Source organism: Rissa tridactyla, chromosome Z, assembly GCF_028500815.1.
Source record: "Rissa tridactyla isolate bRisTri1 chromosome Z, bRisTri1.patW.cur.20221130, whole genome shotgun sequence".
NCBI classification, from domain to species: domain Eukaryota; kingdom Metazoa; phylum Chordata; class Aves; order Charadriiformes; family Laridae; genus Rissa; species Rissa tridactyla.
Window position 1 is genome coordinate 9461480 of NC_071497.1, and position 17428 is coordinate 9478907.

Genomic DNA, 17428 nt, shown 5'->3' on the forward strand with positions numbered 1-17428 from the left:
GCTCCTAAGTGTTTCTCAGGCTGTCTCTACACGGGAAAATTGGAACAGTTAATTAGATTTAATCCAACATAGCTAAATTTGTACCCAGTATTGTGTGAGAGAGGCTCTGTCTGTCTGTCAGCAGCTTTCTGTGGTTCCACTTTAGTCTGCCATCTTTGAAGTCTTAATCCTTGTCATTTTCCAGTCATCCATAATATCTTTTAAGCAAAGACTGGGAATCAAGACCTGAATTTCTAATGTTAAATTCCATCCCGAAACATTAAAGTTTACAAACAACAAAATACCTTTCAGGTGTTCTTTATGCATCTTGGTAAAGAAAACACCACGAGCTGAAACTTTTTCCTTGCTAGTTTTACGAGCTGTGGCTTCCCATCCAGGGAGAACCATTGGTTCTCACACCGTACAGTGAGAAATGAGTGAAGCTTGTCCACGCTAATTTATAGAAAGATTAATGGCAGAAAATCCTTAAACATTTAAACGATATAAAATGGAAGTGACATTTCTGTGAGCAAGCGCTCCTGCCAACATAAGTTACAGCTTTCAGTAAAACACACTGCCTGGGAGATTGTTGATTTTTGAATCTACGTGATGAATTTAGAAAGGTGAAAAACGTTTTTTTTCCTGTTGGTTTTCATTTTCTCTGCAAAATGCTGTGAAAGCGTGCAATGAAAGTAACCTCTAGACAAATCATGGTGGCCTCACAAAAAAGCAGTGATCATCTAAAAATCTTCATATTTTGGTTTAAGAAATTTAAGAACAGCCACTACACAAGAATGCTGTAAAAAAGCAGTTTTCAAGGTTGTGTTTAAGGCGTGGTGTTCAAAGGACAGTCTTCAAAGTATCCTTCTCTGCACTGTTTTTGCTTTAAGAAGAAAGGCATTTGGAGTTGCTCTGTCTTGATTTTTGTCTGCTACAGTTATGCAGCACTTCCAGAAGAATATTGCCATAATTTGATGCAGCTACGCAAGAAAAATAGTAAACTAAACCAGTCATTAAATTCCTCTTTTTTCCCATCATCAAACCTTAATAAGACCTTCATCTTTCTGCGTCTGTTATGCAGTGCAACTAATTAATTTTCCAACTAAAATGAGGTATTCATAAATAAATGGATCCTTGCATTAGTAAGCCATTATTCCATTAGTTGGCTATTTTGTTTATATAACAAGAGCGTGGCTTGTTATAGAAAGGCCAACATTAGTCACAACCAGACGTCCTACTAAAAACATTAACACTGTATTGATAAAAGGGACAAGCTTTTTTTTTTTTTAATTAATGTTGAAATCCAGAATTAAGAGGGAGAAATGCCAGTTGTGAAATATTTCCCAGCTGCACATTTTCACCTTAAAGTGTTACTGGCATGGCAATAACTTCAAGGAGATCAGGTTTGATAAGGATACATCTTAGGAAAACTCAAGGTGGGTTTTTTTTTCCACAGAGTGAAAGGGATAAAATTCCAATTTTTATGATTAATTGTTCTGATAAAATACCCAGCTGTTAATCCTTTTCAAAAGAAAGTAGGTCTTATACTCCTTTACACAAGTTAACCTTATTTTAAAATATATATGCAGAATTCCTGTTCTTCAAAGGACACCCGTTACCTGAGACAGGCGTCTCCTTGGCCGATGGTGCATGTAGCTGGTTGAAAGAAAGCGCAGACACCGTAGGAATGTCCTTGGCTTTAGCGTTTCACACACGTAAAACAAAAGCTCGCTTCTTTTTGCTGGTACAGCATGGGCTTCAGAATCCTGAGGACTCTGATTAGGGACCAAGGTGCTCTGTAATTTGTACAAATTCTTTACTTAAACTCCTTGCAAGTATCTGTTAAAGCTCAACAAAGATGACAGTAGGTCACTTAAAACTCTCCCTGCAGCCATATCAGTGCTCTATGGTAGTATGTACGGTGTAGCAGGTGAAATGTGTTATTAAATCATAAAAATTGAGGCTGAAAGGAACCTCTGGAGGTCCCATCCCACCTCCAGTTCCAAGCAGGGCTTGCCTCGGCCATACCGCTCATCCCAGCTGGGGTTCAGGAAAACCAGGTATCAACAGTTCAACACTTCAGGAGGCACCAGAGGACTCCGTGCTACCAACGTGAAGTCAAAACCCCTATTTTAACTTTAACCATAAAGATGGCATCTCCTGTGCTAGCACCGCACTGTAGATCCAATGTTAATTCAGAGGTTTTGTCCCAAGCAGAAAAAGTGAATTTATGTGCGGCCATTTAAAAGACATGGTAAGAACTTGAACAGTGAAGGTATTTTTTTTTTAATTGTATGCAGTAATGTTTATTCCCAAATTTCTCAAAGCCAGATGCAGATGCATGGCGATGAACTGTAATTAATTCCTGTATTTTTTCCCTGAAGGCACCAGCTAGCAATTTTGAACACTTTCACAAGCTGCCACGGATACAGGGGTTACAGCCTTCTCTCTCAAAAGGTAGTCCATTTTACAATGAAAACTTGACCTGTATGTACATTTTAAACACACAATAATGAGCACACCTTTTAAAAACATATTTTAATTCTCCTTGGTCAGATCCTGATTAAGATTCTGAATTTGCATATGCCATTTTTTTTCTGCTACAGCAATGAGAGGAATTGCAATTAGGCAGTGAAAGCAACAGCTATAATGACAGAAGGATCACTGAAAAATTCAAGGGAACCAAGCCAAAACATAAAGATATTAAAAAACAACATAAAATTGCCCCAAAAATTTAGATGTTCAAAATTCAGAAGATGAGAGTACAGTACTTTTAATTTTACTGGAAGCAAAATCAAAACCAATGCTTCCTTATTCGGGGATTTAATGAACCACCTCTGCTGTGGCAGGCCAAGGTGTCATCCTCGGCTGCTCCTTGCACCCGTCTGCCAGAAGCAACTGGTCCGGTGCAAGGGAACACAGACCTCGACACCCCAGTGCAATCTGGAGTAACTGCAGCGTGCAGTGAGTATTTTCTTTAACCATTGTACTAAAAAAGTAATAATAAGGTAATTACCGTGATTTACAGTAAAAAGACGTATCAGAAGTAGCTGGAAGATGGTAGTAACATCTCACTTCACCGCAAAGGCGTACACCAAAACTCATCCAGCAGAGCCCTAACAAGAGGCAAAGAACTAACGACTAACACAGCACCCTGGCTCGGCTGTTGCGTAGCAGCTCCTGGGTTAGTACGAGATTCATAGATAAAACTCTCGGCAAAACTGACAGTAAATATAACAAGTTAATACACAGAAGAGGAGCCTGGGCATCAGGGAACCACACTGCACGGGCAAACGGATATTCCTGCAACAACAGGTGAACAAACTAAAGAATAAAGATCTCCATGAGCATCAAAACACAACAATGAAAAAAAACTGGTTCACAATTTTAATGAAAAAAAGTATAATTAATTAGTTTTGTGGTAGAAAAAGGTTTCTGGTTAACAGAGTTTATGGAATAAATGTTTCTTTAAACAACTGTTAAAATGCCTCCTAATATCTTTCCTTACATTAGTAGTTTTACCCTTATTAAAAGAAATACACTCTGAAAATTGGAAGAAATTTTAAATGAATTAGAAGAAATTTTAGAAGAACATTGAAACTGATGGAAAAGCTCCCTTGACTCTTGGATATAATGTAGGATGCAGTTCATAACGGGCTCTCCCTAACCTTTAAAAAACCAACCAACCCCAAAACAGACCAAACATTTTTAATTCCCCAACACTGTGATTTCTGTATTTTTTTCTTAAAGAAAAGGAAGGACAGGGCCATTTTATCACAGAGTTATTAAGTGAGGTATGAAGACTTTCTGCGCAATTCACTAACTCCGTCTTCTTAATCACCAGGATCACGAGTTCCTGGTGGTGGGCTGCAGAGGTGGAGGTTTGTGTAAACCCAGTTCTGCAGGAGGGTGCTGGGAGGGTTCAGAGGCACCCTCCCTTGGCGGCTGCACAGACACTGCCCATATGAAAAAGACAGCACAGGCCAGGTGCCGAATCAAATTCTTCATTACCCAAACAAAGCACAATAAAAATCACAGGTGAAAAGCTTTACAGTGCTCGGACTCAAACACTAAAGAGGGTTTAATGGACAGTGCAGAAATAAGTCTGCAGTAACATTAGCAAATGGCCTGGTCGCAGGCAGCTGGCTGATAAATAAAACATACAAGGGTTTAATGTCAAGGTTTTAATTGAAGATGACGACTGGCGTTTTTTGCAGTCCGAGTAGGCCGAAACTGAGTAATTCTTCACATGAGTTCTGAAGGTGGAGAACTGGTTTTTAAAATGCATGTCTTTGGGGGCATTTTCTTCAATTCCACAGCGCATTTAAACAACACAAACCTCAGAAAAGCAGCTTCTGTTTTCCTTTCATCATATTTACATCTTACTGCAGGATATTATTGAGTAGTTGTGCAGGACTAATGATGTCAATTCTCTTCTGTAACGTGTTATTTTATCTATTTAGTCAGTTCCGTCAAATTCACAGACAAACATGAGGCTTGAACTACACTTGCAGCAAATTAGAAACATTTTATTAATTGGTTAACTCCCCTGGACATCCCGAACAATATCTAATTCATTTAAATTAACAGATTTTTCATGTAACAAGGACAATTATGTCTAAAAACCTCTCTGAAAGATATCAACAGACACAAAGCAACACCGACAGAGAAAATGATTCCACAAAGAAGCGGCAGAATTTATAGCTTCTAAACATTTTAAGTACAAGGAACAGATCACTGAGAGAAGGTTTTAAAAAAAAAGACAGCAACAGCTAGAGTAACACAGACCTGCCACAGAGCCCCCTTTCCAACAGAGTAAGTAGCTGTCTCTCTTCTCCCCTTTATTATCTTACTGCCAGCCCCACAGCTAACACATCTTATTTTAGAAGGAGAGCATTTGTACGAAGACTGGCATGAAAACAGAGAAACAAATTAAAATTAATTTATTTACGTGCAAGTCAGACCAGACTGACATAAACACCACAAACGACTTCACAGGAAACTAACAGAAATCCATAGGTAGAAAATACATACAGGAGTTCAGATATATAGGAGAATCCATACAGAATAATCAAATTCACCACACAGTCAAACCTTGTCACTGCAAGCATGCTCCATATAATTCATTTCTAGCATTTTATTTAATCTAGTTTCACATGTCTTGTTGCCTTAATTATTTTTTTCTTGTAATATAGATCATGTCTTCTTTTAATTTTATCTGAATACCCACATGTATTACTCACTGATATTTCTTCCATGATGTCTGCACCCTTAATACCTCTGGCTGGTATTTTTTACTTAATAGTTTAACCAGTTTTAACAATACTTCAGGTGGGAATTGGTAAGTGGGAAAAAGGTTTCCAAATAACAGAAAAGTCTGCCAGTGTGGACGCAAAAATGGCTAACGAACTGAAAGACGAAATCCCTTAAGTCAATAAATACAACGGCCTGCAACACGGAGCTGAAACAAGACCTAGGAGTCCACCCCTGCCCTAAATGTTCACATAAATTGTGGAACAAAAGGACAATGGGATACTCTTGACTTTAAATCTATTTGAAATAAATATATGGCTAGAAAGTATTGCTGCTTCTGAATGACCACCAATATCCTGAAAAGAAAGCTAGACTAAGCCTAGAGCTAGTAAAGTGATCAATAAGAATTAATACAAAGAACTCAATGCTCTTTAATGGCACCTTTCACTCAATAAATGGACCTGGCTACAGCGGTGTGTCCTCAAGCTATGTCCTTTATGCCCCTCAAAAGCAAATTCTGTTATCCAGGCACCTGCCTGACTCATTTTGGCTAATGCAGCTGTGTTGCGTTTGATTCCAAAAGCTGGCTGATGGCCCGAAGTGGTTCTTGTTCAATGGTATATCCCAGAAAACAAAAACCTCTGAACTATACTATTTCCTACTACTTTATTGTATGTACTATAGATTCAAAGCAATGTCTATAACCTGGGTTTAACTGGAGCTTTGGTCATTTATATATCCTGTTTTCCCTGAAAAGGAGTAAGGTGAAAGGGTCACAAGGATACCACATGATCGTATCTGACAGCACGCCTGTCATCCAATAGCTCCTGAACCTGTTGTAGTCAAAATGATCTGGGTTAGAAAAGGGTCTTCGAAGTACTTGATATGTTTTACATAGTTATGGTCAGTTGGGAAATAGTTAATCTCGCTTCCTGCCATGGTATAGCAAAATGCACGCGCAAACTTCAAAGAAAGAGATGCTATGAAGAACTGAGAGGTCAAATCTGTTCAAGTCAGATCATGTTGTCACAGCGAACTGAAACATACGTCATTTCTCCCCATTCATTAAGAGGAATGGCACTGACAACTTGACCTTTTGGTGGTAACTGCGATTCACATCAACTGCGTAAATTAAATTAAGTACTCTATTTAACTATTCCAAGTACAACTAGATAGTTTTTTTCCTTATTTAGAAAAAAATTTCCTATTTTAATCCAAGTATATTATATCTTATTAGACAATAAAAATGATGAAAGATTTGCCCCCCAAGAACACAAACCAATTATTACATAAACCTGCCAAAGGAGCGTAGGTCAGCAATCCTGAATTTTAATGGCTGCATGAAATCATCATATTTCAAGATTTAGGATTAAGAAATATAACTAACTTTTCTATCACAGTTGTACTAATGCTATGTAATAAGCAAAATTTGCCCTAATTAACTCTTTAGTACTAACAGCCTGGACAGTATTGTGGAAAGCATCAAAGTTCACACAACTCCTGCAGGAAGCACGTGAGAGGATGGGAAAAGGAGGACAAGAGGATGACAGGGGACAGGGTAATGCCTCTTCACAGCATCAGCTTTCATTTAGAAATCAAGATCTCTGTCATTATGAAAAAAAACTTTGTAACATTTGGCAGAAGGCAACAACACACAGCTTGTGCCTCAATCTGCACAGATTTCAATATCTCTATTTTAAGGGACGCAGAAGTGAAAGATGCAAAAAAATGCTTAAAAAGGAAATAGGTTGGACTCTTCCTGCAGGTGATACACAGAGTTGCAATGACTTTACTTTCCCTCAAAGGGAAGTCCAACTTTTGAAAATTTTTGAAATTGTATTCTGAGAATTAAAAAGATGCACAAACCAGGGGATTGTAGAAAACAACTGTTCCATCACAGAAATGTACAGGTTTTGATGTAAGTACTAATCACTGTACAGCTATTTCATTCTTAGAGCCTCTGGCCTTCAGAAAGACTGCAGCAGAACATTTTACATAACTGCTGTTAAAATTTCGTTTCAAACTCTTGAAAGAACTACCACTTTTCTCTTACAAAACACTACAGCTCTTTTAATGCTGTCTCTGATGTGTACCTCCCTGTAATCCATCGCTGTGCTCTATGTACAGGACAGGATTTTTCTTCATTTTGGGGGTTCTGTTTGCCCGAGCACCTCCTGCCGTGCAGCTACAACTCCAGCTCCTCTCACAATCCAAGGACTATGTCGCCGATGGCTCAGAAAGCATGGAGGCAAGACATGGTGTGACATGCACAATTACCACATTGCAGAGAACCTGATTAGTTTTAATTCAGTAAAAATAGCCATTCTTTCTCAATGGAGTATGTAGCATCAGAGATCCCACTCTTCACGTCTAGCATACAGACTCATCTGTTGACCAGGAGTGAGAACATTATCAACCGCAATGGCATTAAAAATAGTGTATCAAGATGAGCTACAAAAAAATACCCTTTGGGAAGTGCATAGTTCTGTACTTAATATGGTCTTGACTCTTGTCCTCCCCTATAAAAAGCAAAAGCAGGCTTTGGTAGAGATAGAGTGTCCCATAGACTTTGTCTTACACAAAAGCGGTTCGTAGCGAACCACCTTGGTCCAGAAATATCAGCTGGGGCCACTCTCCCCTTCAGGTGCTTGCAGGGAAGAAGTATTGGTATATTTAGGTAACGTGAGTAGCCGTTACCACGCGCCACCGGGTGAATGAGAGAGAATGTGCATACGATGAGTAAGCAGCAATTCTGACCTATTAAAGAAGGCATTAGATTTCTATTTGATAAGCATTTCAATACAAGTGTTATATAAAAACTCCTCCAATAACCACAGCTGTGTTCTATACAATTCTTTTGGGAAGGAAAATGTATTTCCCTGAAAAAGAAATCTTCATGTTTAAAGAAGCTAAGTATTATAAGGTGAGAGATTGCCTGCTTTGTGTTTACTATTCTACTCCTATGGCTTTTTTGAATTCAGAATTTTGGGGCTCTAAGATGTCATAATAAACCCTACTTTTATCAAAGTTTTCTCGGATGTAAAGCAAATCTTCTACAGAATACACATCCTCCTTCCCTGTCCAAACAGTGAGGCTGTACCTATATCAAAAAAAGGGGAAAAAAAAAAAAAGAGAGAGAGAAAGAGAAAAAAGAGTATGTTATCTTAAGATAAAGCACATACAACAGAAATACATTGCACTAATAAGCTCCTAAAAATATTTTTTTCCTCGTTACAGAGCTAAGTCACACAATTTGGCTCCAGTCAAACTTCAAGTTCTTGCTCCTAAAGCTAAACTTGCTAGAACTTCCCAAGGAGGACTGCAAAATATTTAAGATGGACAATCGTACGCCACCCAAAACCATTTATCTGTATTCTGGTCCTTGTGTGAACTGTTGTGCCAAACCTAGCAAGGAATAAAATAAAAAATCCTAGGCAGATGTCCAGCAAATGAATTTATCAGTCTGAGCATTTAAAGTTTGACAAAGTTATAAACAGTTACATGTGGAGCATTATAATAGAAAATATGAGGCAATCTCAGTTATAGCTGATTTTCATACTCCATGTTTTGTCACCTACGTGATGTGTAGTTATGCCATCTGATTAACTGAATGTAATTTCTGTACTTTTCTCATTAATTGCACAGACGTTATTGTAACTCTAAAAAAACCTGAAAACTTCCAAGTATCATTTAAAGTTAAAAGCATTACACTCCACAATCTCCATGTGACAAATACTTAAATTTTCCCCTTTGTTTATTAAAACTGTATGTATTTCAAATACAGGTAGACCAGAATTTAGTTGCATGTCAGCAAAACTGGCTCAGCAATTTCTTTCCTCTAATCATGTCACTAGAAAAAAATCATGATTTTTATGCTGAGGTAAAAGAGAAAATACTAGTATTTCAGTGGGAATAATGCTTGTATCCAATGAGGACAAATTCGAGAATGGCACAATTCACAAGACGTACTCTTAACGTAACTATATTTTGAAATTAATTTCCCAGTTTCAAATGTTCAATTCTAATTTATCTCTTGATTCACCACTATAAACAAGAAAAAAACCCTATAGTTTTTCTACTCTGTTGTCTCTAATTACTTAGAAATTTTCCATACAAGTCACTGTCCTAACATTTCCGTCTTGAGCTTTGACCGTGGTTGGTGCTTAAGGAAGAACTTTATTAAGTGCAGGTAGGCAGAGTAAGTGAAAAAGATGAGTAAAAGACAATTATATACAAAGCAGGCTTTATTCTCATTCTATTACATGTAAATAAATTTTTTCTATGAAATTGTTATGCGTTTGTAAGAACTATTTTTAGAAGGAAACATTAAGTCAGTGTTTGGAAACCATTGAATGTATTTCAAGTACATAAGCAAAAACAGCTTTGTAGCACGCTCACTGACTTCCAACCTAAAAACCACCTTTAATGTTTTTATGTCACATTATTACAGAAAATATAAATACTGAATCCAATAAAAAGTACCTATGAAGTTTAAATATTTAAATATAATTATTCCAAATTGCAACATCCAGCTACTTGGTCTATTTAACTACATTAGTCCTACAAAATGCTTATAGTGCAACTGGATTACAAACCTACACAAGATTCACTACTATAATAAGTAATTTTAGAAGAGGCTTTTGGGATTTTCTTATTTTAAAGAAATTTATAGTGACCGTTTCTGTATGACAACACAATGTAACTGAAGGAACTCAAGGAATTAAAGAACTGAAGGGATAATCTAGAAGAAAAAATATTTTCAAAGTAATTGGGATAAGCATGTACACATAACTGTGCTATATTTCATATAAACAATTATGTGCCTTTGTAATAAGGACAGCTAAAAATAAAGGCCCTCAAACTTACCTATCCGACTGTTGGATTAACCAGCACAGCTCAGATATTGACTGTCGTACTAACGCTGCTCTTACAGGGAACGTTACAGGCTGGGAAAGCGTACTGCATATCTGAGCCATCTCTTTCACCATCACCCAGTCATAGCCTACATGAAAGACCATTTGATTAAAAAGAATTCTTCACAAATACAACCTCTATAAAGGCACAATAAATTCTAAAATGGTTAGGCTGCATGGTAATACAAGAGTGAACATGGGTTTTGTGAAAGTGACATAACTCTGCAATGAAATTGCTAAATTGTTATAAATAAAAAATGTCATTGTCCCAGAGGAGAAAAACAATACTAATATGAAAAAATAAATTTACTTTGAAAATCTTTATTTCTATTAATCGCAGTGTTATTTTACATAAAGCTACAGAATGTGACATTTTCTAACGTGCAGGAAATTATATCTTTGCTCTCTCTCTTAAAAAACAGTGTTACCATTGACTTCAACATGGACCAGTTTTAACTTGCAAGTGAGCCTAAAAAATGGAAACATTTTGAAAAATTTGGAAAAAAATTCAATGAATTTTTAAATTATAGAGAAATGAAGGATGTAAAACATTTTGAACATCAAAATTGCTAAAATTAAGCATTGTGAAACGTTTCAAGTGCCTGCTGTTGAGATTTTTACAAGCACTGAAGCTAGTTAAAACAGTATTTAATATTCTCTTATTTCTACAGGCTATGAAAGTCTTAACTTCAATGACAAAGAGTTAATATTTTTTTTCTCAAGTACTCATATGCAATTTGAAAAGACTTAAAGCACCAAATCTTAACAAAACAGATTTTGTTGGGCAAACAGCAACTTGTAGTTGAAATCAGTCAAATAAGCTGGTTTTCTTGTGTCTTATCCTTAATTAGCATCATCACAAACTGAAGTTTAGAATGGTGATAAAGTTATTTATTAAAATGGTTACTTAGTACAGTATTTCCAGTACATTATTTCCAGCAACTCTTTACTGCACTGAAAATACTTTGGACAAAGTACTATATAGTTTAATAAAATTACTGTATAATATAAAACAAAATCCTCATGCCACAATATTAAATCTTGCTAATGAACAATCAGCGATTTAGAAAGGTGTATAATTTTGCTGTTGTGGTCACAGACAATATTAGTGGGACTACACTACTGCATACAAATGCACATGCACTGGAGTAAAACATCGTGAGAATTACGAGAGGAAGCCTGTGAAAAGGACCCTAAAATAATGCTTATATGTTCAGGATCTAAATTCACGTTAGGGATTAACAATAAGAAACTTCAATTAGATTCTCAAAACTGAGACTTAAAGAAGTTACTAACATCAATAAATTGGAAAATTTATTGCAAAAATTTAATTATTCAATGGAAATGAAATGTTAAAAACAATGTTGACCTACAATTTTATTTCAGTGATCTACTGCAAAAGCACACTGATAGGGTTTTAAATTTCCAGCTAATGTATTATTGCTCAGGAAACGTGCCAGAATTCCAATTATCAAACCAATCCTCATAGGATGCAGGGAGCAGACTACCTGAAACAGGGCGTGAGCAATTTGCCCCCCCAAATTCCCCAATATGTGTGAATGAGTTCAGTAACAAAATACAAAACGTTCAGTAACAACAAAAACATCAGTTTTTTACACAGTTCCGCTACAACTCAAACATTGAACTAATTGCTCTAAAACACTATCAAATATAGACCAACAAAGAAAATAATTCTTCTTACATTCACTATTATTTTCGAACGGACCAGGTGGCATGTAATGTATTTTGAATCAATTATAAAATTAATTTGGAGGAAACAGACTATGCAGTATAAGCATTAAATGTTTTATCTTTACCTTCATTGTGTTTGCCAGGGTGCCAGCCAGTTGTCCACCCCAGCGATAAGGTTACATTTGGGAAAAATGAAGTGACAGTGTCGAGGAACCCTTTTGCATCCACCACAGCACTATTTCCATTAGGTCCTGGTAGGATATCTGCATTGATCCAAACGGGTCGCCTCAACTGCTGCTCCACCTGTTCAAGAAGCTCCAAGGAAGGCCGTACAGCTTCTAGACTATAATAATAACACATGGGTGAGATGAGACACCTCATTCTGGTTGAAGATGTGAAACATACAGTATGTATGTAGATGGGTATGTTAATGACACTGCCCCTGTAAGCCAGAGAGCAAATGCTGAGGACCCTTTCTACCATAAGGTGACTATTTCTGTGGGGGTAAAGTACCGTAAGCCTCTTGTCTCCCTGCTGCCCAATATGGACTGCTTCATGGGTCTTACCTCATGGCTCTTCTAACTCCAGACCTGTTAAGACTTCAATGTTATTGAACTCTTAGGAAGGATTTTAATTAAGGAAGCCACTGCAGGCTCCAACACTTTTGCAGTGGTTGTTTCCATGTTTCCACAGCTCAAAAGCCGTGGCATAGTACTGGCAGCATGAAGAATTCTGCCCACTGGGTGTTCATCCTACCGCTAATTATTAAGTCTGAGATGTAGTCACTTGAGCAACCAGCGTAGCACCACTTGTAAGCATTTAACAAAATATCTTAAGTCACATATTCTCACTATTCCCTCAAATCAAAAGAAAAGGCATAACTAGAAGGCAAACAATAACCTTTCTCTATCCACCAAAACTTTTGAAACGGCAGTATTGTGGATGGAAAGGAAATGTGGAATAATGGGGAAAAGGAATAAATGCCAAGAAAGTATTTTTTTCTCTCACAGCAAATTAATTACCATTCTATGTAACATTCAGGAATTTAAAATCATTACGGTCAGAGTTGTGATATCCTTACTAATACCTGTGTTTTCTCCTGCAAGTCATGAAAAGCTCAGAATAAGCCATCTTCTAGCTTTTCCTCAAAATTTTGCAGCGACCTGATACCGAGCTGAGCCAACAGAAAATTCTTTGTGCTGCTCTGCAGGGTTAGTTTCCCTGTTCAACACCCTAAACTGGTCCCTCCGGGTGTCACGGGAGCACCAGGAAAAGCAAGGGGAAGAGAAGGCACTGTGAAGAGCGAGGAGAGGATCACAACTGGTAGAGCTTACTCAAACATGGGCCACAAGCTACATGCTGCACAGATGCCTGTTCGAACAGCAAAGGTGATGGTTAATTAGTACCATCTCTTCCCAATTCCCAGGCCATTGCATCTCCCACCTGCTACACCAGCGCTGATGCTTGCCTTAGCAGCAGTGTGTGTGTGTTCAGGGATGTAAAGTGGTAAACAACTTTTCTCATTGTTTTGTAGGGGTGGTTCTGTACCAAGTGATTTCCTAACCTAGCTCATGATGAGGTCAGATGAATTGTGTCAGGATTTGTGGCCACACATGGGAATGGCAGCCAGCTGGTACATTAGGTTATCTCTAAAGCTAAAAAGCACCCTGGGCTGCCTGTGTTATTTCCTGTGAAAAGTCATTTTGTACATTTTAATTTTTGTCTTGTTGAGAAAGCTGCAGAGTGGCAGGAATTCCTCTCAATGTTTTCAGTCAGCATTAGCTCAAGTCTTCTTCGAGAAAAGCTAGTGATGGCTTGAGTTAACATTATTCGCTTAAGTATTTCTCACATTGTCTGAGGCCAGAATAGATGGCATTTTCACATATACAAGGGATTGTGAAAGCCAGTGGAATATCTGCCTTTTTACTACAAAGCACAAAATAATGGAAGTAGAAAAAAGCCCAAAGCAGCATCTCTTGAAACAAACAAAAAAAACCAAACCCAAACTCCAGACAGCACTGTTTTTATTGCACAGCATTTGGAAAATTCAAACGTATTGCTGACTCCATGCTGAATGACTCTGGCATTTTAGAAGTGGGACTCTGAAGTCCTTTTGCAGAATACATTCATTCCTGCAGATAAAGCCAGCAGGAAATGTGATTATGGGGTCAATCATGCTGACAGAGTAGAAATACACAAAATAATTCTTATTAAGTGCTGTTGAAATAATCTTCAAAACTTCAGCAACGGTATCCAAAGGAATATTATTCAAAAGAACATCATAATCTCTATCACTCATTTGACTATAGCTGCACTGTGTGCTTGTATTTTTAAAATGCATTTATGCAATTAGACTTTGATAATGCAACATAATTTTAAAAACCTTTTTTTAAATGACTGCACTTGTGTGGAAATCCCATGTGGAAAAATAAGAGGCAGATGTTTTTAAATTAATTTAAACACTGACTAAAATGAAAGGAAAAAAAACAAACCCCAAAACCAAATAAACCCAAACAAATGTCTACTTCTCTTGTCCTTGCCATTCTCTGTCCAGGCAGAGATTTACAGGTTTTGTTAACAATAAAAGGATTTAACCTGCCCACATTTTTTCGCAAGCAGAAAACTCACAGGAGCTTCCCAGATAGGCATTATCATTTCAGTTTTCTCTATCGAAAGCTTTGCTCAGTAGCAACTTGGTAACAAATTCACTGAATATAAAATAATTATTTGTAGTTTAAAACACTTTTGAAGCTTTTACTCTTGAAATGCATTTAGTTATACCGATTACGTTTCACTGCATTTTCTGTTTGGGAAGGAATGCATTACAAGATAAGAAAAAGGTTGGTCTAACATCGCTAAAAGATAGTGCTACCTGTAAAATTGTTACTTAGTCAGAACACAAAGAATATAAAAATCTTTTTGTCTTGAGATACCTCTTAAAATCCAGCTTGATGCCTTTATTTGTGTCAACAACCTCTTTTAGCCATTCCTGCAATGTGTTATCGCTGTCTGTTTCAGGTGGGTGAGCCATGATAGGATCTCCATTTCCTCCCAAGCCACCACGAAGAAGAACATCTGCTTCTATCATGTGAACATCACCTGTTGATTTAAAAAAATGAATGCTCTAACAGAAGCAAATCCAATAGTTTCACTATTGCTCCACTTCAGCGTCACAATTACAGGGCAAGTCTTTCTACACTGGACTCTGCACACTTAGATCTCACTCCACACTCTCCACAAAGATCACCCAGTATGAGCCGCTATCTGCAAAGCAAGAGATGCATTTCTGTGGGTACTTTAGTCAATAAACTCTAGAAATCTACAAGCACATGAAAACTGATTTTTGTAGACACATTTGGCCAAGTAATCACTTTTTTTTTCAGAGGAACAGCAAAATTAATATCCAAAATGCGAATCCACTCTTGCTAAATTTCGAATCTTTTCCTCTTAAAACAGGGCTCCGGACAGAGTCTTTTAGGAAAAGGCGACCAGAAGATTTTAACACTGGCACAGACTGAGCACTCTCCTTGTCTCACTCTCAAAATCGACAAACCCGTATCAGCCAAAACTTTAAAAAAAAGTCAGCCAGCCAGCCAGAAACATATGCCAGGAAAACAGTAGCTAAAACACAGGACAAATGAGTGGAAATCTTAGGAATGCTGCAAGCTCTTGAAAACAGCTTCCTATGGTGAGAAGCATTCGAGAGTCTGGGCAGTACTACTAGCTTTGCAGAGAATTCAATGTATACTGAAATAATAATAAAAAAGGTAATAATTATACAGCCAATAGAAAGCAAACTACATATAAAATTACATAAATAAATTTACTATTTCCCCAATATTCACATACATTAAATTAAAATTCCCTAAAATAAACTGCTCACAAATAACCTGAAATACCTTAATCATCCTAAACTAAATAGGGGGGGAAGTAATAATAAAACTGTTCTATAGAATACAAGAAATATTACCCAACATTACACAACTTCATACTAAAAAGACCTGGAAGAAGAAGATCCATCCATATACGGTCAAAACTACCTGGGAATCCTTAACTGTTTCAGGAAGACAGGGCAAGTTTTGCAGCAGAGCGCTGACAAAACCATTGCGAGCAGCGATCCTCACCGTGCTGCAGCTGCTGCTCTCAGGCAGGCACCCGGGGCAAAGCCAGCCTGAGAGGTACGGCAGGTTCCCCTGAGGTTGTGCTCCACTGCCCGCTGTCCCTGTAACAGCACTGGTACTGAACCTCATCGGAAGGAGGGATGGAGGGAGGAAGGGGAGGATGGAGAGGGGGAGGATGGAGAGAGGGAGGGATGGACAGACAGACTTCTAATCAGGTCATTTCCATTTTCTGTTTTCCAGAGCAGATCCACAAGCAGAAGTGTCAGCAGACTGGACAGGGTGACCTACCATGAGATGAAACTGGAAAGAACAGGGCCGACTTGACCACTGCTGCCCAGGCTGGCGTATGAGGGATCTGTGGTGGGTCCTCAGCACAACCACATCACAGACAACAGTTTTATCTGCAGCAGGCGGCTTAGTGTTCTCCTGTGCCAACAAATAAACTGGACAGCACTCCAGGCAATCTTAGCTCCAGTGTGTGAAACCAGAAGACTCCTTACCCACGGCTCTGGTCTGCTGACAGGGGACGACAGGCTTTGTTAATATGAAGGCCTGACCTGAGAGAGGGCCTGTACGCCTGGAAGTTGGTTGTCTTTTTACAACTAAACAAGTTTGTCTGCTGAAAGGGTATCACCTCCACACCTTGTCCTGCTGGCCCGGTGGCCCGCAGGGGCCGGCGGCCGTCCCGGGCTGGGGCTCGCCTGGAAGACAAACCGGGATGGCCTCAGGGCCCCACCGGGCCGCCTCCCTCCGCCAGCCCCCCGACGTCGGGCCGAGGCGGCCGCCCGGAGGCACGGCAGGCCGGCTGCGGCTCACACTTACTTCTGGCGGCCTCCCCGGCCCGGGCCTTGCTGTTGGCGGCGTGGAACCACCTGATGGCCGCCGCGTCTCTCCCTCGGATGCGCCGCCGCCTCAGAAAGTGATCCACCGCCGCCTCGCTCCAGGCGCCTGCGACGGCGCCAAGGGAGACCTCCCCTCAGCACCGCCGCTCGGCGGGACCGGACCGAGGAGGAGGGGAGGGGAGGGAGGCCCGGTCCCCGCCGCGCAGCTCTTACCCTGCGCCTCGTCCGCCATCTCCTCGCCGGACCCCGCCCCGCTGAGGCGGGCGGAGCGGCGCCGGCGGCCGGGCTGGGCCCCGCGGGGCGGCCGGCGCTCTCCGGATCGGGGGAGTGATAGCGACGGGTTTTGGTACCGGCCGGTGAGGCGATGGCCGCGGGGAGCGTTTCCGCAGGAAGCGGAACGGGCGAGGAGCTCCGGCCGGGCAGCACCGCCATAGCCCCAGCGTCCGGCACTGCGGCAGGAAAAGGGACGGGCAGGAGAATGAGAGTGGTTTGGGTTGAAGAGACCTCAAAGACCATCCAGTTCCACCCCCCTTCCGTGGGCAGGGACACCTCCCACTGGACCAGGCTGCTCAAAGCCCCGTCCAACCTGGCCTGGAACACCTCCAGGGATGGGGCAGCCACAGCGTCC

General features: G+C 39.6%; 1 protein-coding gene across 5 annotated transcripts; it reads right to left on the minus strand.

Annotated features, from left to right (window-relative positions):
* Nucleotides 1-2789: 2789 nt before the first annotated feature.
* Nucleotides 2790-17174, minus strand: FAM151B (family with sequence similarity 151 member B). 5 transcript variants are annotated; one of them, XM_054186197.1, is made up of 6 exons: nt 17014-17174; nt 16781-16906; nt 14771-14936; nt 11963-12180; nt 10099-10234; nt 2790-8332 (listed from the first exon to the last, which is right to left on the minus strand). In XM_054186197.1, exons 1-6 carry the CDS (start codon nt 17030-17032, stop codon nt 8182-8184), a joined length of 816 nt encoding a protein of 271 aa, XP_054042172.1. In that variant the 5' UTR covers nt 17033-17174; the 3' UTR covers nt 2790-8181. The 5 variants fall into 5 exon arrangements, with proteins under 5 accessions (XP_054042172.1, XP_054042174.1, XP_054042175.1 ...); XM_054186199.1 differs by lacking the exon at nt 17014-17174 and adding an exon at nt 16247-16659 and having other exon boundaries at nt 16781-17007; XM_054186200.1 differs by lacking the exon at nt 17014-17174 and adding an exon at nt 16459-16659 and having other exon boundaries at nt 16781-17005.
* Between the last annotated feature and the right edge of the window lie 254 nt (nt 17175-17428).